Below are 25,061 nucleotides of genomic sequence, written 5' to 3'. Positions count from 1 at the left end.
TAGCTCAGCCAGAATTTCACAAAGCTAAATCCGGGTCAGGCAGGCAGGAATCAATGATAGGCATGAAAGCATCAGAGGAGAGACAGGGGTAGTCAGGATGCAGGCTAGAGTCGGGGCAGGCGGCAGGCAAACAGAGTCAGAGTCAGGAGACAGAAGATCAAGTCCAAGTCCTTCAAGTCCTCCAACCAGGTTGGTTTTGAGGTGCTAAAGGTCATTTCACACAAGCTCCACACCTGCCCACTCCCTCAGGGCAGCACCCCCACCACCAACCAGACAGCCCTGGTCATGTCCTGGTCATCTACCGCAGTGCATCAGAAAGTCTAGAGAATCAAGTCCAAGCATAACACTCAGTAATGAACGCAGAGTGACACAAACAATACTTCACACGGAGCTTGACTCAGTGCAGCGCTTATGTATGCTGTGGTCCATTGAATGAGAGTCAGGTGTGCAGCATCCAGGAAGTGTGCGCTGGGGATGCTGGGAGTGGCAGTATGGCTAGAATGCTAGGAAGGGCTCCCACCGGTGACCAGAGGGGGAAACAGAGTTCCGACTTAAATAGAATAGAATAGCTTTGTGGTCACTACACATTTACAATCTGCATCACACGCGCATACAGTGAAATGAGAGCCGATCACTGTTCAGTGCAGACATGCATGAGAAAAGGAATTTCCAAAAAATTTACAATTCACAAAATGTACATAAATTTACAATAAAAAATTGAGATAAGTTTTACTTTCCACAGTGAGGTAAGAATTGCACTAGCTATACCCATGATATACCCATGACAACATGAGAGCTGACAACATGAAATGAAAGCTTGAAGTTTTGTCTGTAAATGTAGATCTACTTTGCTTTTAGAAGTCATTGTAACAAGAAATACTAAACCATAAAAGACATTTTGATACAGTGGGTGCACGGTCGGTTGTCCCCATAGAATTTCAATAGTATTTCAGTGATGAATTTGGATTTTAAAAAATGTTGTGTAAATGTTTTGTTTTTAAAGGTAGAAAATGCAAATGAGGTCGACTATGAATACCCCCCCCCCCCCCCCCCCTTCATAATTGTCACCAATGCCCCTTATGTTTAAATAACGGAACAAAAGGAGGCGATCAGGCACTTTAATTGTTTTCTATGTTTTGGTTAAAAAAAAGAATTCAGTGCTGAAAATTCCGAGTTATCTTTTCATAATTTAAGTTGCCCAACAAGGAACAAAAAACTTACAAAAAGTCTTAAAAGGTCTACAGGTCCAATTTTCTTAAAAATGTTTATATTTTTAATATGAATTGGAATTTTAAAAATGTGACATATGAAAAGATCTAGGAACATTATCATCTGTAAGGTAGAAAACAGTAAAACACTGTATGGCAGGAAACCCTGGACAGCATAGACTGTGCTTAGTGTGTTCTTGAACACGCATCAAATGCCCAGTGTGTTCTAGGTTAATGGCTTAAACAAACAGAAAAGGCAAGGTTCTACAAAGTATGAGTCAAAGTCAGGACTGGAATCTAACTTATTATATGCCCATTATATGTCCACAATAAATATGACTGATTTGAAAACAATTCTGCTTAATCAGAGGCATCAAAATTCCCCTCAACATATCCCAGTTTTTGCAAATGCTTGAAGTCCCTGCTACTCAACCAAGTCATTGGTTTGGGGAGCAATTACTCTTTGCAGCCTGGAATATTTGATTGGATTTAAGGTTTATTGTTCATTTTATTAAACAATCCGTTTCAAATTTAATGTATTTAAAAAAGAAATATAAAGTTATTTTGGCCTTTAATAAACAAATCTGTAATGAATTTAGTTATTTGTGTCGTTTTCTTCTGCTGTGCTTTTTACATTTAATTGTATTATATTCCTAAATTTCAAGGCTGTTTGCTTCTGTGATTCATGTTTTGATGGGTTTGCATGCCTCCTGCCGTGTGAAGACCCTAGCTATGCCCTGCTGTCGTGTCTGTCCCTTTAACTCCGTGACTTGTGGATGTTGGGTTGAGGGGGGAGTGTGATGCGCATCGCTGTGTGTGAGTGCGCTGCTACTCCTCTCGGAATGAGCTGCGCTTCACGTTCGCTTAAAGCTGCCGCGGAGAAGGCTCTTTTCTAAATGACCAGGGTAAACATAGTTGAAGGCTGTTTTTTTTTGTGGGAGATAGGGGTTATTCTCTTTAGCACAAGGGCATTTAAAAAAAGGTGATGCGCGGAAGTGATGATGCTGAGTTTAGTAGTGAGCTTTCTCCGGGGCGGTGCTGATGCTGCTCCCGCTGCTGATCCTGCAGCTGACTCCGGCTTCTGGGAGTGACATCAAAGTTTTTCATGGTTATTTTACGCGCTTGAAGTATCCCAGCTGAGGCTCCGACTCCACGCGCGTTCAGCTGGCCTTCTTCTTCTTGAGGAGAATCTGCGCTCGGTTCAATGACCAGAGGTTTACTTCAATTGAGAAACTGACGCTGAGGCTGCAGACCCTTAGAGGGAACTGGCATCACTACAGTGTGGAGATGAACTTTGGACATTTCCCTCTTGCATTCGCCACTCTTATCGCCATTGCTTCAGGTAAAGTGGTGTTTTTGTTTGTTACCTCCACTTTCTGTTTTAGCAGGTATTTGCGCACGCACAGCCAGACATGGAGCGACGCGCCGCAGCTCGTGTTTGTGTTCTTTCACACAGAGGGGACTGATGCTGTTTAACCTGAAAACTAAATGGAAATGTCACAGGCGCATCTGTTTGATTGATTTTGAGAAAGGTCAGTGGCGATTGGCAAGAAGATTTTTGCCCCAAATTACGCTAGTCAGTAGATGTGGAAAGGGGCTCATTTGCAGTCAAAAGTAAATAAAAACCCTTCCACTTTGTTGCATTAAAGTGCATCCCCCCACACACACACAATTGTGGACATCCATGGAAATTATCTGAATGCTTTTAAAATCTCAATTGTGATTGCCCCACCCCCACAAAAGAGATTATGTTTTTACCATTTAAACGATACTCTATATCTAATATTAATCCAAACCACAAATACAATCTCCTAAAATTATTTTATGTTTCTTAATAGTGTATTTTTTCTGAGAAAAGACTGAGTGATTTACCTCAATTTTAAACCTCTCAGAGTGTTATGCAACATTGTTGTGGTGAATCTGAAACAGTTTTTGTCCTGATCCGAGTGTGACAAGTTTCCCAGGTAATCTTTGAATATTGCAAACAACACTGGGTTTCTTACACTGCATGTGTTTTGTGTTACACAATAAGTTCAAGTGAGGAAGTTAATGTTAAGTTTAGGGTTCTGCTTCAACCAGTTGAACCACGTCTACAATTCAAAAGATTTTTTTTTCTTTTGCATAATTCTTGAATTTGAACAATAAACATTTTAGAGTAAAACTTGACATAATGTTTAGAATTATTAATGCAAGCGTGCATACATAAACTACTTGGATATGTCTTCAACTTAAAGAAAAAAAAAGATGGCTAAAGGTGACATTTGGTATATTACAAAGTTTAAACCTAAATAAACACACTTCCTAATGCGCAGGTGTTTGATGATGTAGAAATGTCTGCAAACCTTCAGCTTTGTTCAACTATCCTCACTGCAGATCTGTTTTCAGGATTGAGTAACTGGAACTTAAAAGATGTTGCCTCATCAGTGTAGTTCTTTGTTGGACTATGAACTTGACGATGGTGTGGGTTGATGGTATTGACCAAGCACATATCCGAGCATGGTGTTGTAGTCACTACTGAGATTCTAGATTTGGTCACGGCCCCTATAGCCCTGTGAAGCTCACCACAGCAAGGAATTGATCGAAAAATAATTATTTTTTGGAAATACATTTTTTTAAACCCTTTCATGAAATCAACAAAATGTTAGCAATAACATTTTTTATTGGATAAAGATGGTTTCAATCACAATACGTTGGCTGATTTGGTGTGTTTTTGATTACAACAATGTTAGTTTAAAGAGCACCATGCTTTTCTTGAGCCTTTCAGAGTAAACTGTTTCCATAAATATGATAAAATATTACCTTTAGCACACTAAATAACAATTTTTAAAAAGAAATATTTTTTATTTTTGCTGTTCATTTTGTTACAAATAAGACGTCTCTATCTCTGATGCACCGGCTTTCACTCCTTGTGGCTTGCTGCTGCCCTTGAAAACAAACATCTGAAATTTTGCAAAGATGGATGAGCATATTGTGCATATAAAAGAAATGCGTCTTGCACCCACTTTTTCAGCTAGTTCAGCAAAGTGAGTATATGTGTTGGCCTGGGGGCGGTGCTAGGAGTTCAGACTCTTCCTGGAAGGGGCTGTTCCTCACTAATCTACATCACAATGTGATAACCTGCTCATTTTCGTGGATTGGGAGGGGCTGATGTAGAGCGCAGATTTTTAGAGGAATTCTCAAAAATGCGCGAATGGATCAAAATATTGCATTGGGGTTGTTTATAGTTAGGAAGTAACATTAAAATACACTGAAAAGCTAGAAAAAAAGATTTTGCCTTATATAGGTATTTTTAGATGCAAAAGTATTGAGTGTTCAGAAAAACGCACCTTATTTAGCTACTTTCTTAAATTTGATCTACAGATTTTAACATGGTGTAACTGTATTAACAATCATTGATTATCAACAAATTTTGGATTCTTTCAATACGGCAAGTAGTTTAAAAAACAATAGAACAGTTATTCTCACCATAAAGTTTACGACATAAGCAAAATCTTTCCTGCCCAATGTGTTTTGGGATTTAATGGAAACATTTTAAAATGAGCAGGAAAAACCCTTCCACTGCCCCTAGTGGAGTGATGATGAACTACAGGGCAGAAACCATGGACCAAGTTCTATACAATGGGTTTTTAAGTAAAGTTTTAATCATGACTAATGAGCTAGAGGTTTTAGAAATGCATGTATCAAATATGATATGTAAGGCTTTTTTTCAGAAGAAACTAATAGCTGGAAATGCATCACAAACATCAACTTGATCACAACATTTTTTTATTAGAACTTATATTTACCAAGGTACATCTCAAATGCATTAAGAAAACCCATGAAAACTCAAACTGGGTCTTTCTTAAGCAGGTTGAAAAATTTGGAACAAATTCCAAATGCACCTATTAGAGCAAAAAATAAAATAAGCACATCTTAAAAAAGTGAAGTTTTGTAGAAACTTTTGAGGCTCTTTATGCAAACACAGCTTCCCTGTGAAGTTGAAAATGACAACAATTCAGCTCTCTTGATGCGTTCACGGTTGTTAACATAAACAAACCAACACATGGCCAAGAAGAAAACTGTTGCAAGTTAGGACAATGTAGGATTTAAACAGGGGCTTTCAGTGAACGTCTTGTACAGCCAATTTGTTAAGCCTCTGTGTTATAAAACGCAACATGCATTCAAGTGAGAAAACAGTGCAAACAAACATTAGTTTGTGTTAAAAAAGCTTCAAGCAGCACCACACAAACCTGTGAAATTTGGGCCTTTTTTTTAGCAAAATGCTTTATTCTAAAACAGAGAGGCATTACAATTATATTATTAAAAAAGTATTAATTTAAAGTATTTGCAAATAATTGCTTTAAATTACCCATTTTTTCTCTCCAAATTAGGTACACATCAAGCAACTTGAATCAATCTTAACAGATTATGGGTTTGACTATGTTTTCCATTTTTGTCAGTGATAAATGCATCTATCCTCTTAATATTAAAGGCACTTTTCAGCACTCATAGCATCTGCCTGCATCCATTAATCTGGAGTGCTCGTGTGGCTCAAAAATCACCTCCGTGATTGTGCACGTTCTCATCAGTAATGTGTGTAATTTCTACCAAGTAGCCTACTTGAAAGAAGAGGTGTGAGAAATAAATCCTTCAGTGAGACATTGGTTAAAAATGAAAGTATCCAGGCTTAAAAATGCCAGCTAGACCAAGATAGGTTATGTTTATGGTGATGTTGGGTCAATGTTGAGATATGTGCCAGTTTGTTTTTTACTGGCTCAAGTCTTCCTGTGATTGTAAGTGAAACCAAACTGAACCAGTGTTTTTTTTTGCTTTTCAAACAATGTGGATGAAATCATTCGACAGCATCTTGCTGTAATTTCACTCATCTTTGTTTCTGTGATCAGACAGAAACAAATCGATGCCAAACTATCCCTATCTGGTGATTTGTGTCCACTCTGTCCCTGCACTCATTATTTGGTGACAAATGAAGCTGAAGGCTGACTAAAGCCTCCTACAGACCTGCTTGATGAAACAACAGTGGGTGATAAAAGCAGACGCTGCTTTTGTCGTCTCCTGTGCCTCAGTCTTGACTCATTTTCCTGGATGCTGCTGATGGTCTGTTTCTGGTATGATGGGAGATGACATCACATTGAGGTTGAAGGAGCAGGATGGAGGACAGTTGCATGGCTTGAAATTTTGTTCTTTATGACAAAGGGAAGCAAAAAAGCTGATTTGTTGCAGTCCTATAAGGATAGAGGCTTCTTTGTCAAAATGTTCATGAGAAACCAACATCAGTAATAAGAATCTAGCCCTGCACTGTGTTTATTTTGGAAAGATGATCACTGACAGTGCTCCCAAATCAGCTGTCTGTGCAGTCGTTTTAGACTCCTGGGGGAGGATCCCTCCTTCATGTGGGCACCCCTGAGGTTTCTTCGTTTTTTCCGGAATCTGTTTTTTTTAGGAGTTTTTCCTTACCGCAAAGGAGGGTCTAAAGGCAGCGATGTCCAGTTTAGCTTAGTCAGTTTGTTAGTTCCATTTAGTATTTTCCTATTGAATTCTATGTATTTATGATCCTATTGATTTTATGTTTAACTTTTTCAATTACCAATACGAAGCCCATCGAGACGACTGTTGTTGTGAATTTTGGCTATACAAATAAAATTGAATTGAATTGAATTGCCTGCTAGATGATCGACTAATTTGAACATTTACCAGGCTTTTGAGGTCTGAAATGCATATTTCTATTTATATTTGTTTGTGCAACGTCCTACTTTGTCACAAATTGGCGAAGTATGAGTTTTTATTGGAGCTGTCAACGGCATCGCACAATGACCCACTCCAATGGGAAAATTGTATTTTTGGTGTTTTTAATATGTTCTTGTGGCATTTTTCTGATGGACATACAGTATATAAAGAAAAGGAAGCTTAAACATATGTTTCTTAATATTTCTTTAATAAAATCATTGTGAATCAGGAGCAGATGAAAACAATGCCATTGGAAAAAGCAACGGATGTAACTTAGGTGCTGCAGCCGACGGGCCACAAGCTCCCTGCTCCTCTCCATTCTGATGCATTCACTTGCACACAAATAGATCCATTATTATTTTGGTTGTCCTTGTCCGAGCTGGCATTTGGATAAAACCTGTACATTTGATAGCGCCAATATTGCTCACTATTTTTGTTGAAACGGTAATGTTTGGATGGCTGTGTGAGGGGCTGTTAGTAGTGGGAGAGAGTGTAAACAAAGCAATGATGGGAAATAAAGGAAGGCTTACTCTCCCCTTAAAGTCCCGCCCAGAACTCAGTAGCAAATTTCTAATGAACTACTGCTGCTCTGCAGAACTTAAGTCCTTTAAAAGCAACAGAGGTTTTTGATTTTGGCAGAAAATAGCATAATCATATATAAAAGACCAGTGGAAATGCTTTTACAACAGATCGAAAGATGATGGAAGTGTCAACTCAACATCAGTGTCATCAGCAAATATTCTTTGTTTGGCATTTATTTTGATGTTTTTATTTGATTTTTTAAGTTCTCAAGGGTCATCTGCCTTCAGAAAATCAACATTTTATACAGTCAACAATGGAATTGCTGGTTCCTATATTACGTTTTCCTGCAGTTCAGCACACAAACTTTAGAGTTGGTGTCCAACTTTTTCCCCTTCAAAACCAGCTCAGACTCATGTTTCCATGCTAAAGTCTGCTCACCTACGGCATACTTTTCTTAAAATAATCCATCCTGATCGCAGGGATTAAAACTGTTCAATAATCTTGGAGCAGATGAAAAAGTACGCGTCTTGAGTGTTCAAGAAATAGGAATCATAAATATATGTGAAGCCTGGTTTGCAGGTTTTTTCAGAGTAACCCCTGCCCCTTTTTAATTCTGTAGCATGGCGGGACATTTATGCCCCGGGGTATTCACAGGGTTCACTGTGAATCCTCCAGAGGTGGAAAAGAGATGATGTATTGCACCCTTTTCCACAACAGCACTGTGAAAGGGTCTAAAAGACACAAAACTGAAAACATTTCCTATCTAATCCTTTATGTACATTTTCTTTTCATGATCAAATTTGTGATCAATTAATTACATAGTTAGGCAGTGGCGCATAGGGTCTAGTGAGTGAGTGTGATGTCATCCACAGCAAATGACTTACTTCCGGGTTCAACCAAATGAAGTCAATTCAGTTATCATTTCCTGCAATGTTGGAGCCAGTTGTCAGTAAGCAGTGATCGGTCCAAGTCTCTTTGAGTCATCATTTCCATGGTAACTGCTCTCTTAAACAGGAAAGACCTTTCGGGAAGTCTACACCTCTACCACCTGGAAGTGGGCTTATGAGAATTTGTCAATCAAACATTTATAATTGTGGGAGCTAATTGTACTTTTAATTGTGGCATCTGATTGGTCAGTTTATAACTTGAATAACTTGCAATTAACAAAAGATATGAAAAATTGTTTTTTCAAATCTTTCAAAAAGGTTCGGCGAAAACATTAAAAACAGGTAGCAAAGCAAGAATGAGTAATTGCTGTTAATTTCAAAATAAAAGTATGTGGGATTTTACTTCCTGTTTGGAACTCAAGGGGGGAGGGGCCAGTCAGTCCAATTCTCATATACAGTCAATGGTTTGACACCACATTTTGTTAATTTTACTACACAGTTTTGCATTTATTTAATTATGGCCAGAGTTTAACATAAAAATACACACACATTTTTGTGAATAATTATGAGTTTCATTATAGAAAGCCAACTGTGCTTTTAAACTTCAATTTTGACGCTCACTCTTCAATTATAAATATTTACTTAAATGTACATTCACGATTTTAGCAATAATGGATAGAGCTCTAACTCTTCTCTTGTTAAATAAAACAGGGATTTCATCAGCAGTGACTCTATGTGCTGTTTACCCTCTCAATGCCTTTACAGACGAATAAGAGACACAGAGTCACTTCCTCTGAGTCTAATGACGGTTTTCACTTGGAATCAACCATAATTGCTAACGCATGAAAACCTCGCTTTGAACTGTGGGCAAAACTTGCTCCATACCCATGTGAGTCTCACACAAGCGTTGTGTGCCACTAATGACACACTGGAAAGGATGAGACTTTCTGTTATTTTCTCATAGCAGTCATATTTTTCTGCTATTTTTTACTTATTCAACGATGAATTGAGGCAAGTTTGGGGCTGTTTTGAAATCAAATTTAAAATTAAATAATTTCTTCACGTGTATTTTGTTCAATTTTTAGGAAAGTTAGGAGCAAACGCCTGCTTTTCTTAAAAAAAAAATTATGTTTTGAGACATTTTCAAGATTCCCTCATGAATGCAGTTTTTAATGTGCTGCAGCCTTGAAATGAAACAACCCATAGATATTGGCAAATGAAATTTTGAGCTAAAAGAAACTGTACTTTTCCTTGACATGCCTCCATGTTCAGCCACCCTGTTCTCAGTGTGAATGCCAAACAAATTTTTAAGGTGCTTTGCCGTAACCTAGATAAGGTTAAAAGGCCCATTTAAGAGGTGATCGTTTAAACTTGACGTTTTCTCTTTGAAATGAAGTTTCTGCGGCGCACAGATTACTTGGCAATGTAACATAAACTGCTTGAATGTTTTTTGGCCTTTTCAAGTATGTAAATGAACTGAAATTGAAAAAGACACGAAGAAATCTCAGCAGACAGCCACCAGCCCAACAGGCTAGCTGCCAGCCTTCTGCTCCTGTCTCACTTTAACATGCATGCAAAGTCTCTGAGCTTTCTGCAGGTTGCTGCTTTTTTTTCTCTGTCCTGCAGATATGAAGCTGTGAGCTCAGACAGGTCCCGGTTCTGGCATCTGTTGTTCTGTCAGCAGTTAAAAGGCCCAGAAATCTGAAGGGAAGCAGGACGCCTGCTCTGAGGTGTTTTTGTTTCCACGCGGAACCGTGACAGGAGTACATTTCTGCCCCTGGAGAGGAGGATGCATGCTTAATATTTGTAAATTCTAATTAATGACACCCCCCCTCTCCGCCATCACCGTACAATATCTTATGTAACTCTGGACCCAGAAGCCAAGAAACGCCAGATATGGCCTGGATCAACAGGGTTTTTGAGATGCGTTCTTCATCTTCCTCGCAGCTCTATTTCTGCTTGTGCTGTTTGCTAAATGAGGCATGAATGAGGAGATGCCACGAGCAAACATGTGGGCATGTGTCAGACTTTGCAATTAGGACCAATGCAATAACTTGTCTGTCAGAGCTGTTTTCTGCACTAATGCACTTTGTTTTAACTTAGAAACCCCTTATTCCCTGGAATTCCATTTGATCACATCTTAGTGAATGATTGTATAGTCTAACCCCACATAACTTTCAATTATGTAATGATGATAAGTACATCTAAAGTTGCATTTAATATGTTTTGGTGATTGGAACACCACAGGAAAGACAAGAAGTAAATGTGAAAAACGTTTTCTGTGTTGACACTCCCAACATGGAGCTCAGACCATTCCAGAAGCGCCTCATTTTAGGAAAGCCTCCAGTTAAACGACAGAGAGAAATCAATTTCATTTCAAGTGGAGTCGTCAGCCTACAGGCTGAGCCGTATCTGCAGCTCACCTCAGCCGCTTTGAGCAGCTTTACAGTGATTTTCATTTTATTGTTTACCTGTCTGGTCATTCATTTTTTTCCCCTTTGCTTTAAACTCTTCTGTGCCTCAACGAGCAGTTGTTATCTGACAAAGAGCTCTCAGTCCCTTCAGTACACTGTCTGATCGGAAGCCTGCAGATTCTGAAGGGCCAGATATTTCCCTCAGGAGTTGATTTGATTGCGCCCAAAAAAAAAGCTTAAAGAGAGTTCAAATAAAAGAATTTGGCCACAAATGAAGGTTGAGCAAGTCCTCCCTGACAAATTTATGCACCTAAATTGTGACATTTTGTCAAAATGATTTTGATTGTTTTTTTGCAGATTTAGAGACTTCATAGTCTTTTGCAGAAATAAATATTAGGTGACTCAAATAATAGCTTATCCTTGCAAAGTTGTGTAGATTTTTGCCAGTATGTGGCAATCAAAAATGGAAAAAAAGTACTTATCACAATATGATCAAGAAAAAAATAACAAGCTATAGGAAAAAGCGGCTTTAAAGTTTTTTTAGCAAGGTTAAAAAGATATTTTTACATTTTTAATTAGTCATTGTTTAGGCTTAGTGAAGATGTTTAATGAAATTTACTCCATTTCCCTCTGAGAAGCATCCCTCACTCCACATTGCCTTGAGAGTATATTAAACAGTGATAACCTTGCATGAGCCGGGCACATTCTCATTCTTAAATCTCCTTCTATTTGGTGTGACAGCTCAAGGTTGACTGCCATTCCCTCTCATGCTTTATCTCCAGTCTATTTTGCCGCTCACCTTCACCGAAGTTGGCGTTTTTGAAAGAATTTGTCTGTGGAAGCACAGAACCGCATAGATGAGGAGCGTTTTGATTGCACCGGTCAAAAAGCTTCCACTTTTTCCATTGCTAATTAAAGATTTTAGATACCTCTTTACTGGTATACATTTACCAGTCAAACACTGTGGATCAAACAGTGGATTTACGTAGAAAAAGGAAGGCTCTGAAAGCACTTGCCGGGTTAAAAAGTCCTTTATTTCCCTTAATTTAACTTCTTACAATTTTGTTTTAATTAAGCAACGCAGAATTTTAACTGTCTTTAATCTGAAACAATCAGTATTAAACTGAGATTTAATTATTTAAATGACTAAACAAAATTTAGCATAACGTAAATTAATTTGATTTCATTTGTCAGTTTTCTGTGCGGGTGTGAAATGGAGGTAAACAAAAACAATCTCCAGCTTGCGATGAATGTTTTATTTAAGTTGCTGTAATAGGAGCATCAAATAAATCAACCATTAATTAAAGCAGGAGTTGGAATACGATGCAACATGAGCTTTCTTTTTTGTCTATTTTTATAATCATTATCTCTGAAACTCCGCTTTTAGTCCGTCCTTCTTGGCTTGTTCATCCCTTGTGAATGTGAAAGTCATTTTACAGAAGACTGCCTCCGATGAAGATTTTCCTTCAAACCACAGTCCCAGTCTGAATTCCCATGTGCTTTTAGATCTCTGTGGACTCACTGCAGGCTCTAATGGCGCGTTTATGATCTGACTAAACACATACCTTCACAAAGATCCCTATCATTCCCTGTGACATTTATTTTTCGGTGACACAAGCGTTTCTCTTTTTTTTTTGCTGAAAGGTGCTTTCAAGTACAGCACAACAATCTTCCTGCCATGAGGCCGGCGTTACTGGCAAAAATATTCCCTTTCACAAAGAAAATGAGTTTTTGTGGAGCCGGTTGCTCTGGCCTCACTTTGGCCACTTCCATTTCTCTTTTTCCTTTAATGATACCTCAAGATGTTTCTGCTGATCCTACAGTCATAGCTGCCACTGGATGTCCTTTGACTCATTTATGCTTTTGGTGTTCACTGAACCAAGAGGAAAAATCATTTCTATCTTCATTTCTTTGTCCTCCTCTGGAATCTGTTTCCATATCAACAAATGCTGGTACTTGTGAGATTATAATAGCTTAATCCTTTACGATTATGCTTGATTGAAGCAAATCATTTCTGTAATTTACCCAAGGCTGACAAAGAGTCTCCCTCACAGCTATAAGAAATATAAACATGTATATGCTGTTAACAGTTTATTGCATTGTAAATGGCAGCGTAATGGCTTTACGACATGCTTGGAATGATGAAATAACAATTGGGTTAAGCCTGTTCTTGTCAGTATCTGTACTTCAAGGAGGCTCGATGTTAAAAGTTTCTATTTCTTTCTGAGAATGTTATAGGATTAAAAAAAACCTTATTTAAATGTATTTTTTATTGTTAAAGACAGGGAAAGCTTGTGCTCATGGGTCACTGGTATAAATAAGGGTCAATTAAAAGCCAGTATTTTTGTTGTAATCTTGCCAGGATTTAACCATTTAACCCTCTGATTCCTAAATAACACACGCTCTTTGATCCACCACAAATCTTCAACCGTTAATGTGATTAATCTGAATGAGCTGATTCTGACATGGAAAAAAGCAACTTTTCATATCAACCTTGCATCATGCACAACACATTACTTGTGCAAAGTGTTGCGAATCAGCACAAGGCAGCTTTTCTCCATTTCAGAATCTGCTGGAATTAAGCTAATTGTGTCAACGATTGAAGAGTTAGGGTAGTTGGAAAAATATAAACACTGGAGCCATTTCTCCCGTCTCATTAAAGTGTTAACTGGTATAAATAATTATCCTTTCAAAACCTGCATAAAATAGATAAAAAAAACCAGACTGACAGTTGTGCAACATGGCAAGTTAGGGTAACAAGTTCCTTAGGGTTTGGTTCAATTCAAGTTGTGTTGTCCCTTCTTTGTAATGCCTGGTTATGTCACATGCATACTCTCAATCCATTTTCAAAATTGCAGGAAGAATACAAATCAGCCCAAACAAAAAATGAAAAAAATATATACTTTCAGTCTGGACCAAAGAAGCAGACTTTTCTTGGATAAATGTTCCCTTAGGTATCACTTAATAATTTGTGCCTAGCTCCAGTTATTTTTTTTTCAAACAATCTTCACTCTGGAGCCCAAAATACTGAAATATTGTCAAAGAAAGACTGTTTCTACACTTTTATGAATCTCACTTTAATTTATAAACAATCGAACTAAATCAAGCCAGCTTTGGGTTACTCTACATGGCCCACCAACTTGTTTCTAAACTCTGTTCGTTTCAGTGTCTGCTGCACAGCTTTACACTGTTGTTCTCAGCCACAGAAGGAAACTGTTCACATAAAAAGATGGAAAAGGCTCAGTGCTGCACCTTCACCGCTAACCTGCTGAGCACTCATCAGCAGACAGATGCATTTAGTGACTGGATAGTGAGCAAAGTGGAGCATCCAACAACTAATGAGGCATTCATTTCCCACTGGAGTTAGAGGAGACCCAATCCAGATCTTAAAGGAGATAGATAATTGGACTCACCAGTAAAAGAAACACTAATGCATAAATGTTATCTTTGCTCTATATTTGTTGGATGTGTTATTAGCTAGCACGGTCTGGTGGGAGATTGTGAAATGGGCTCCAAAGGAAAAGCATTGTGCTTGTGCAGATGGACATTGTGACACCCAGTACGCCTGGCAAAATGATGAAACACAGTTGGAGATTATTTTCATGGCTTGAGACTTTACTCTTATGCATTCTGATTTTAATGTCCATCATAAAGAAGGTAAAACAAGACAGTGTCGTTCCAGAAAAAAATGTATTGTGTGTCGTGGCAGAAGTCTGCGTTTAAATATTGTTTTTCAGTAAGTGTCCTGATAAGTCAGTGTCTAATTTACAGTTTTCAGGAACCCAAGTCTCACACCTTCTCTCATTTCCCGTCATCCATCTGTTTATACTGTCTCCTGCTAGCTTAGAGCCACTCACAACCCCATCCTAACATAACAACAGTTGCAAAAAAATGGCAAGAAAAGACGTACATGGATCTATTTGTCTGAAAGTGGATGCATCAGAGTGGAACGAACAACCCAGTCTCATCCCAAAACGTGTAGCAGTTTTACAAAAACAGGCTTTAAATTGTGGGATGGCTACATTTCATTTTGTTATTCATTTTCTACGAGCCTACTGAGCATCACAAACTGCTATGTTTGTCCCTGTAGACAAACGTAGCTACTACACGTTTTGGGATGAGACTGTGTTGGGAACAAAGCAGGGAGCTCGTCCCACGCCCAGCGTTCTATTTAACAAATAGGCTCCATTTCCAAAAGGCTTTTTTCTTCGTCTGCTCTTGATTCACAACGGTTTGAATGAAGAAACACTCAGAAATGCGATTTAATCTTGATTTTTATTTATCTATATGCTCTCCATCATGAGAAAAATGCCACAAGAACATGTTAAAATCACCAAAAATGTCATTTTCACCAGAGTGGGTCTTTAAATCTCCAAAGGGATTTGGCAAAGAAAAAAAAAACATCTTACATTATATTATCAGTGAACTGGAATGTGTATGTTTGTCAGCAGAAAGTACAAGTTTGTGTTAAACTGTGGTCCTTCTCGAACAGATTGACTTTAATATCTCTTTGGTGCATCCTGAGTGGGAAATTTAGCTTGTCGCCCAATATCTTTTCTGGGAAGAACCACAGATCATCCTTGTTCCAAGATCAGTACAACTGCCACCATGGAAGTCCCACTTGGAATATCACAACTGCAGTTCAGTGAGCTTTGCAGGACTCCTGAGGTTCACAGAGGAAAGGACCTCTGTCATTTAGATTAGAGAAACCTAAGTATAAGGATGCTAAACTCAAACACAAGCCTCTGAGAGGTGCCCTTTGGCTTAGCTGTCAATGGCACCAGCATCCCACTCATCACGATCATTTTAAACAAAATGTTGTTTTCCCAAGCATACATCTATGGCACTCAGAAAGATGAGTACCATAGATTTTGTGAGATGACTCAGAACGTGACCTATGTGCTCCAGTTAAATCTGAAAGTCTGGGGAAGCTGTATGAATATTTTACTTGGTGCCCTGTCTGCTGCCTTCTAGAACACCATGCTCTATGAGCTCGACATAATAGAGGCGCAAATATGATGCTTTTATACTGCCAATAAGGCTTAGAAAAAAATCTCATGCATTAAATCCACCAAAAATTGATCTGCCATTTTATATATGAAAAAGCATTACTGATGGATTAAGACAAAGATGTATGTTTTTGTCTTATTTTTAGCACATGGGGGTCTTAGCCTTTACCATTTTTCTGCTGAATTATCGTACAGAGGGTTTGTAGTTTTTTTGTGTGTGTACATAAATCCAGTTATCCATGCATGGAGGAAAGCACTGAGTGTTTAAACCAATATAAAAGGAGAAGTAGAGACTTTAAAACCTAAAGGAGTATTGTAGTTTTTCATTTAATTTTTAGAGAACAAAAAGGAAGACAATTTTGTTTCACTAAAAGTGAACAACTTCAGAGTTTAAAGTCCCACTCTGATCAAAATATTTTCAGTGGTGTTTTAAATATTATTATGCTGTTTTTAGCCAAAATCAAAGTATCTGTGTTGTTTTGTAGGACATAGTTTATGCAGAGCGGCATCTGAAATTTTCCTCTGAGTATCGGACGGGACTGTTGCTGGGGAGTAAGTCTTTCCCATCATGCCTTTGTTTATATTCTATCTCGCTAGCTTAATGATCAAAGCTGTCTTTACTTGATTTTTGGACTACAGATATTCAGAAAAAAAGCATATTAGGATCACAGACAGTGAGATAAGCATGTTTTCTTTCATGCACGCAACGGATTATGCACAATGAGGAGTGGTATTGTCTGGCTGAATCAAGCTTCCACAAAAAAAAAAATGTTGTTTTGGCACAATAAACCAAAATGGACTTTCTTCATCACAAAAACAAGCTGAAACATGACGAATCTCATACAGAAGACTAATTCTGTCCATTTCTTTGTTAACAGAACTTCTTTGTACAGTGATTTGTGTTAGTCAGACAAACACAAAGAGAACGATTCCTTTTCTGCTTTTGTGATTAAAAGTCACAGTTAAATACGTAGTACATAGCAAATTTACATGCAGAATATGAGACAAATAATAATCCCAGACACAGCATATATTTAATAATATTGCTCAGGATTACATTAGATATTTCATGTGTGGATTAATTTTTAAGCGCGGTGTGTTTTTGCACCCGGATGCCCAGAAGGTGCCACACTACATTTTAATGGCTCCATTGCTATTCATCCACATCCTGCATTAGTGTTTCAAGCTGTCCTGACTCGTGACCCTGAAGCGTGAGCTGCAAGCTCTCAGATTGCTCTTTAGGCGTTTACCTCAGGTTCATGCATGGATGGTGACTTTTGGTCAGCATGGATAAATCTGCTTACACCAGAAGCGCTGGTTTATATCCTGATGCCTCTGGGTCAAGTATAATGCAATGACAGCACGGGCACCATTAGGTTACTTCAAACTGCTCTACTACAGTAATTAAATATTTTCATACAGAACAATCTGGATCTAGTGCTGACTCTAATATCTCAGAGAAAGCAGCAGAATAATCTGTGACACTGTGACCATTTGGTTCTCTCAAAAAAGAAGAGGAATCAGAGAAAGTGGGTGCATCTGCTCCTTAAAAGCAACCTGAAAGCAACATCTTTTTGAATTATTCATTTTTCTGGCTGTAGGAAATTCTGGGATACCTTTGCTTGTGCTCTGCGACTTTACCATGGGTCTAGAGGCGGTGAGCTTCCTCCTCACAACCAGGTGAAGGTAGTAATGAATCCCCAAGGAGACGAGTATTATCTGTATCCCTCTGCTGTTTTCAGTCTCACTGCTTGGGTCTTTCTACCACCAAATACCAAGATCTTCCTTTCTTATTCCCAGCTGATACAGAGATTGGCTATTATCTTGTCATGTGGGTGACTGGATCCATGTGCAGATGGTGGCTGCAGTGCGTTTTTCATTTGGTTATGAAATTATTTACTCTTTATGTACAAACGTGGGAAGAAATGAGCTGATGTATCTTAAAGCAGCAGAGAATATGACCAAAAGACAGGTTTTCTGTGTTGTTGTAACACAAACGTTGAAGCTTAAAGGAGAACCTCCAAAACTTTCACATAGCTTTGCTTGTGTGAACTCAAATCAGTTAAGCTCTTTCATGACTGGTATGTGGTCAGCCAGATAGGTAACATCTGTCTTATCTCTGCTTACAGCATCCCGAGCACGGTTTGAAGATAGTTTTCCTCGGATTGTGGAGGACCCCTCAGATCTTATCGTCTCCAAGGGAGAGCCAGCCACCCTCAACTGCAAGGCAGAGGGCCGCCCCACTCCCAGCATAGAGTGGTATAAAGATGGGGAGCGTGTGGAGACCGACAAGGATGATCCGCGCTCTCACCGCATGCTCCTGCCCAGCGGCTCCCTCTTCTTCCTGAGGATCGTACACGGACGCAGGAGCAAGCCAGATGAAGGCGTCTACACCTGTGTGGCCAGAAACTACCTGGGAGAGGCCGTTAGTCGCAATGCTTCACTTGAAGTTGCCAGTAAGGCTTGAAATCACTGATAATTAACTCTTCACGGAAATTTCAAGTGTGCAGGTGTTTGAATCACGGCTGTTTTGGGTCTTTAAAAACCTAAATCAAGTTTGAATTAGCCTCTGCTCTAAAACACTAAAGTCTGACTCAGGATGTTAAATAGAAAATGTTAGAGTAGATAGACAAGTTTGCCAATGTTAAACTGAATAAAAAAACTCAAAAAAATCGACAAAAAATAGCTTTTTTTTATGTCTCTACTGATAAATGATTTTGGCAAGGTTTTCAACACCTTTTCCAACTTTTCTGTGCAACCTAGAAAAGTAAGAATGCCAATTGACTGTTGAAAAACTCTGCTGAGTCTTTTAGTTCAAGCTGCTGTCAATGAAAGTTTTTAAAATCAACAAGTACAGACTAGACGTTGTGGCTCTGTACCAGCTCGATCCGTCAATTTGGGTTTTCTGAGTTGATGCAAAACTCTAAACCCTGAATTGTGGAAAAACAGACCCTGCTAAGAGGTGCTGGTATTCAAAGCTTTGACGTCCACCTCCAGAGTCTGATTTGTTAAGCAAGTGTTTCAAGTTTACCTCAAATCCAATGCAGAGCAATTAACCAAACCTGTGTTGTATGAAACAAGGGGGAATATGTTGACTTGCAAGTGAACCCCAGTGCAGTTCAGCACATTTGTATTCAGACTATTTAGCAGGCCAAAGAGTAGACACAAACAACACAGAATAATCGATCTGAGCATGGAGCCAAATGAGGAAAGGGGAAAAAAAGCCCACAGTAAGAATCCTAAAAAAGTTAAATTAATTAAAAAAAAACCTGAATATGTCTTATTTGTGTGTCGGGGAGGTGAACGCTGCTTTTCTTTTGGCCAGAGTTTGTTTTGGCCAATTCCACTCTGAAATGAGCAGCTGTTGGAACTGCATGACATTTCAAGGCAAAATAATCTTCTTAAGTGTGAAAGCAAGCCAAATCTAAGGAAAGGGCGAACATTTTTGAGACATCTTACCTGATAGATTAGATCCTGGGACCTTAGTGTTTTTTTAATGTGAAAAAACACTAAATGTGATGTGCTGGCATTGTATCTTTACCACATTAAGCATCATATATCAGTTTTTGTTTTTGCATAACTACAGTTAAGTCACCTTTTCTGTCACAATGTCTTTGCAGCTTAAGTGGGAAGACCAACCAATGATTTCTATCATTTATGACAAAATCATTTTCTAACTGAGACAAAACATCAAATTTGCTGCTTTGTGCCATGCTAGCTTATCCAAGGTTAATACAATTCATTTAATATTCGTTTCAGGGGTTTGTTTTGTTCAAATCCATTCTAAAAATAAAACAATTTCTTATATACTTACGTGAAAAAAACAGTATTTACACCTTTGTTGTTGAGACTCCATAAACAGTTGCTGAAGCATCTTGAAGCTTTTCACAGTGATTGCCATTTAAACGCAAATTATACTCATAATTCATTTAAGTGTGACCAAATCAGCTGTGAAATGAGCCATATAAAAGTGGTAATTTCATAAACAGCATGCAAATTAAAAGTAGTCAGGTAATAGGAAATCCTCCAGATTGTAAATAATACTCAATTTAAGACTATAAAAGGAAAAAGAAGGAAGAAGCCGCAAATATTGACAAATTACCATCCAGAGTATGTGCACGACAGCCTTACCAAGTAACTATTGATACATTTTCTGACTGGAAAGAACATTGTGCACCATAAAGATCATGAATTTTTCTCTGTTGTTGGTACAGATAAGTTAAGTGGTTAATTATTGTCAGTTTGGGCTCTGGTTTATGTAAGAACATGTCATCCCATCACCTGAGAATCAAAGAGCATGAATGCCCCCCCCCGGGCATGTTTTCCCTTGCTGAGGACGGTAGAGTCTGAGCTTATGCCAGGACATGCTCTGTTGTCTTCCCTCTGCTAATTGTGTCAGTGTGGCTCAGCCCTCAAATGAACTGCAGCACTCCTTAAAAAGAAGGAAATGGATTAACCGGTGGTTTGGGGAAAAAAACTGATTAGAAAGGTTGAATTGTCCTCGTTAAAAAACACAAAACGGCAATTTGAGCAGCGTCTTATCTTCTGCCATGCTGAGGCGACCTTACTGGCACCGAGTTAGTGTGGTGTGTGTGTGGTCTTACAGACCACTGACTTCATCAGCGCTTGTGCTCACAAAACAGGGACATCCTCCTCAGTTCTGATGCATTTTGGGAGCCAAGAGCATCTGTAACTCATGCAGATATCCAAGCTTGGAGCAAATATAATGAATGCACTGTCACATTGCCTTTTACTAATGTGCTGATAATAAAATTTAGCATTGTGTGCAGCTGTAGATTACAGCACAGTCGTAAAAAAAGAGGGGATGAATCACCTTCAGGCACACAGTGACTAACAATATTAATATGTGCCTGTTTTGTTCTAATCTCCTTGCCTGCAGTTATCTCGCACAAGAGCTGAGACAGTTTGATGGTGGTCTTAGAGGTCCCCCCCCCTCCCCTCACCGTGAGGCTCTGCTGACTGTGGGGTAAATAGTGACCCAATTAGCAGTGGCAGGGAGGTGGGGGGCATTCAGTGTTAATGAGAGCCCAGTTTTAAGCTGGTGGTCTTGGAGAAATCCATGCTGGCTGTGATTGCTTGTGAGGCAAGGGTCTGGGTAACAACAGGTGGGGGAAGGAAGAGCTTTAAACTCTTACTGAGCAGTAATTAATACAGACACATCTGTCCAACTGGTGCGACTCAGGAGAGAGTTCCCACTAACCTGGTTTTAATTCTTTAACCACATCATTTGCCTGTTGTTGGTACGATTGCTCCAGTTGTGTGTTGAACGTTGGACCGACTTTTTCCGACCCACACAGTACTCCGCCTGATTGATGTTTTCTTCTAATTACTGCACAAACTTCCTAAATTATTCCAGCGCACTGCAGGGTGTTTTGTGTCACTGCAGACTGAAGAGACCTCATGTTGAGATGTTTTTTTTCCTCCTAAGTGTCTTTGAGGTTTGAGTTTTCATGTAGATGTTGCACAGCAGCTCATGGAAAAAATACAACTTGTTGCCTCAATTGTTATTGCTTTATTTGTTTAATAGTACTTTTTTTTCTTGTTTCACCGATTTATGATCCAGCTTTCTTTCATGTATCTTTGCTTCACAGTTTTTTTTTTGCCATGGATCTTTCCATGTTTACATTGATATGAATTTACTACAGCAAAGTTTTGATAATAAGATATTCAAAAACCCACGCAACTCCTTCATTTCCAACTTACTGTCAGCGCTCCTGTAACCCTGAACAGGATGAAAGCATGTTTTATAGTAGCTCCATGAATGAACCATCTGCAATGTAAAAATCAAGTTTTTCCTCCATCAATTTCCATAATGAAAGACCTTTGTAAAACTGTAGCCAAGGTAACACAAGCCAAAGAGGTCAGTTGTCAGTCATTCCATTCAGAAACGTCTCATATGTGGTCTGAACTCTGAAAGAGTTTTCCTCAAAGACAAATACTACGCAAATACTACACGGCCAATCAGAGGAAACAAGTGTGATGTGTTTAGTAAATTTGGGTAAATGCTTTAGTGTATACGCAATACAGCTAAAATGTAAAGTATGAAACATGTCAGCTCGTGTTACAGCAAGACATTTTTTAATCTATCCCTGATCCAGTAAATATTGGGCGGTCGTGGTACAAAGGTGCAGGTTTGGTTCCACCTTGCCTGCCCATGTGTCAAAGCGTCTTTGGGCAAGACACTTATAACCATGTTGATCCTGATAGTTACAAGTTGGAGCCATCAGTGTATGTGTGTGCAGGGGTCAATGGGACTGTGACTTTAAAGCCCTTTGAAATTTAACTAAGGTAGAAAATTGCCACATGCAATTTACTGTTCTAGTCTAATATTCCCAAAATGAATAGTGATTCTTCCTCTGTTCTCAAAACCTTGAACAGACACTTTCAGAAACATCTTTTAGGGTGAATCAACATGAATAAAAAGTTAAAAAAGAAAAGAAAATTCCATATAAAATCATTGCAAAAAAAGATCTCCATATTATTTTTTTTCCTGGGAGCTTTTCACAAGTTATTGTTATTATTTTTTAAATGTATGTTTAATACACATTCCCATTTGATAAGGATTAGGCCCCGGGGAAGACCCAGGACACGCTGGCCTGGGTCTTCCAGCTCCTCCAGCTCCTCTCGGGTCCCCCCAGAGGAGCTGGAGGAACGATGTTGAGTGAGACGCATATTTACTTACATTCATGTGTCTGAGAGTCGTTTTTTCTTTGCTTGATAGTTTAGATATAGGAATATGACATTTACGGTTGAGTTCCTGATTCATCCTAGACAAGACTGATTTTGTAGAATGTATATACTTTAAATGATATTTTGTCCAATATTTACATCTTGGGTCAGTGGAACATAACTAAACGCACTATGCCTAAAATATACCTATATATAAAAGAGAAGTCCCTAGGTATTGTAGTTCTTCCTAACTTATTGAGAGAATAGTTAATTATGTACCACCAAAGACGTTTGACGTACATGCTAAAAGTGTTTATTCTAACTCCAAAGTTCTCATGGATTCAGAAAATTCTGACCAAAGAAAAAGAGGAAAAAGTATTAATAGGATGAGCTTATTGGTTATGAATGCTGAACCTCAGTCGTCAATGGAAGACTGTTACAAAAGCCTGTAAAATCTAAATGTAAACATGTAGATTAAACAGCTCTATTTTAGTATAGATATATTTCAATATAGATATACTATATATATAAATTATTGACGGGATTGAGGTTCCCAGAGTAACTAGGCCATTCCAGTACCTTGAAATTATTTTTACATAGCCACTCCTCTGTTAGCTGGGCGATGTGTTTGGGATCAATATGATGGTGGAAGAACCAGCCAGGTTTCATCCTCATAGCTTCCACTGATGGAGGAGATTTTGGAGGAGAAACATCTCAGCATATTTGACCCCATGCATCCTTTTTGCAATGTTGGTCATTCATGCAGTTCCCTCTGCAGAAAAGCAGCCCCAAAGCATGATGCTCTCACCCTCATGCTTCACCATGTGTAGTATATTTAGGATGCAAATGCTTCCATAAAGAAACAAACTTAGCATACTTCTATTTGTAAAGTTAGATTGGAACAATAGACTAAATAGGCCAAGGCAAAGGTTTTTACCAATTCAATCCAGCACAATTTAGAAAAAAGCAATAAGCACGAAGACATTTTACAAGATACAGGGTGGTGAAAGGAGAATGTTTGTGGCTAGAGTCCACACATCTTGATGTAAGGCCGACAAACACAAACTGTCTTCTTTTTTAAATTATCTTTAGATCAAATGTCAAGCTTCATGTCTGCTGTCTTAGGTTTTTCCAGCTGGCTCATGCAGGAAAAATGATCAGCAGTGAAGCTACAGCTGACCAACTGAAAAGAAGGCCGATGTCAAACCAAATTAGTCAATGCTCTGATCTCAGCTCCACAAAAATAAAAAGTGGACCACCGCTTTTATAATCCCAAAGAGCTGTGAATAAACAAACTCTGAAAAGGCTGGCTATATGAAAGATATGCTGTAAAAGAAAATGTCATGGCAGCTACTTTATACACTCTGTGTGTGCCAGAAAACATACAGAAAACATTACCTTCAAATCACTCCTGCTGGGAAGAAGCTTTTTAAAACTGCTGTGTTTTTTTTTTACATATATTCATCCGTTTGATCTTACTTGAGTGAAGAATAAATATGTGTGTAATGTCCAGTGTATCTGATAATACTGTACCCCCTGAAAAATATGCAAAAAGTAGAGGCTTTTAATGACCTGCTACCTAAGGTCTGAGGCTGTTCTCAATACTTTTTTAGACATCCCCAAACATTCAGAGCTTTTCCATCCTGATACTAGGAAAAGATGAAAAAAATAGAACACTGGTCCAACTTTCTTTTAACATTGAGATGTATTTACATTTCATCTCTCAGTTACAACTGGCCTTGTGTGATGCCGATTATGAAGTGCTTGGTGGGCTTGTTACGTAAAAATGTTAATGCACATTTTTTCTATGTACATGCTGCAGGTGACAAGTTGTAGCCAACACTTAAACAACACGTAAGGGTAAAGTAGGTGAGATGCAGGCATACTGTAGGGATTTTTTCATTTTTTTTTTACAAACCCCCTCAAAACCTGCACACTCCACAGGGGACCTGTTACTGCTGTTCAAGTGCACGCTTGTTGTGCGCATGTTGCCTGCTCTGTGCGTGCAACCTGACTGTTAGAAATTAGGAAATTAGACAATTCGAGCATAGTTTGTGTGGGCCTCCTACAGGTGTCCTACAGGTACTTACATATCACCTGCACTCCCGTTGAGATGTGGCCTCTACTCTCTATGACCCACTGGTCCACAGAGCCTAACACTGGAGCATCCATGAGGGTGCATGTGTCTAGGGCGTAACCTGGACTATTATTGGTTCAAAAAGGGTTTTCTAACATCCAACTTCTAAGGTAGGTTTAAAATTAGAATGTCAGTTGTCATTTGGAGGTAAAACATAAACAAAATAATGAGAAGGTGGAAGGTCTCTTTAGACAAACGTTTTCAAGAGATATGCCTTACATGTAAACTTTAAGGTTTTTATGTTTGCAGTTGAAGCTGCACATATATCAAGTTTTAATATACCAAAAAAAATCCCTTTGAAATTTGTCAGCTTCTATCTTTAAAAAATATACATATATTTCAAATCTTACACCTTTTAACATGTTTTATTTCAAATGCGTGACTCTTTGAATTCCCTTGCCTAGTTATTATAGCCCCGGGAGAAGAAAAAGATAATTGTCACCATTGCTTGCATAAATTTGACTGGTTGT

At 38.6% G+C, this 25,061-nt stretch overlaps 1 protein-coding gene across 6 annotated transcripts in view; it reads left to right on the top strand.

The window, feature by feature from the left end:
* The first annotated feature begins 1,996 nt into the window (after positions 1-1,996).
* zgc:77784 (roundabout homolog 2) overlaps positions 1,997-25,061 on the top strand; it is a 79,955-nt gene continuing 56,890 nt past the window's right edge. For all 6 annotated transcript variants that reach the window (XM_078929730.1, XM_011482443.4, XM_011482445.4 and 3 more), the window contains exons 1-2: positions 1,997-2,550; positions 17,894-18,220. In XM_078929730.1, the coding sequence (XP_078785856.1) occupies positions 2,496-2,550; positions 17,894-18,220 (382 nt within the window). In that variant the 5' untranslated portion in view covers positions 1,997-2,495. The remainder of the gene's footprint in view (positions 2,551-17,893; positions 18,221-25,061) is intronic.

This window comes from Oryzias latipes, chromosome 13 (genome assembly GCF_053564925.1).
Source record: "Oryzias latipes strain Hd-rR chromosome 13, Olatipes_Hd-rR_3.1".
In the NCBI taxonomy this organism is placed as follows: Eukaryota; Metazoa; Chordata; class Actinopteri; order Beloniformes; family Adrianichthyidae; genus Oryzias; species Oryzias latipes.
The sequence above is the reverse complement of the archived record's forward strand: the minus strand, read 5'-3'. Positions and strand labels throughout refer to the sequence as shown.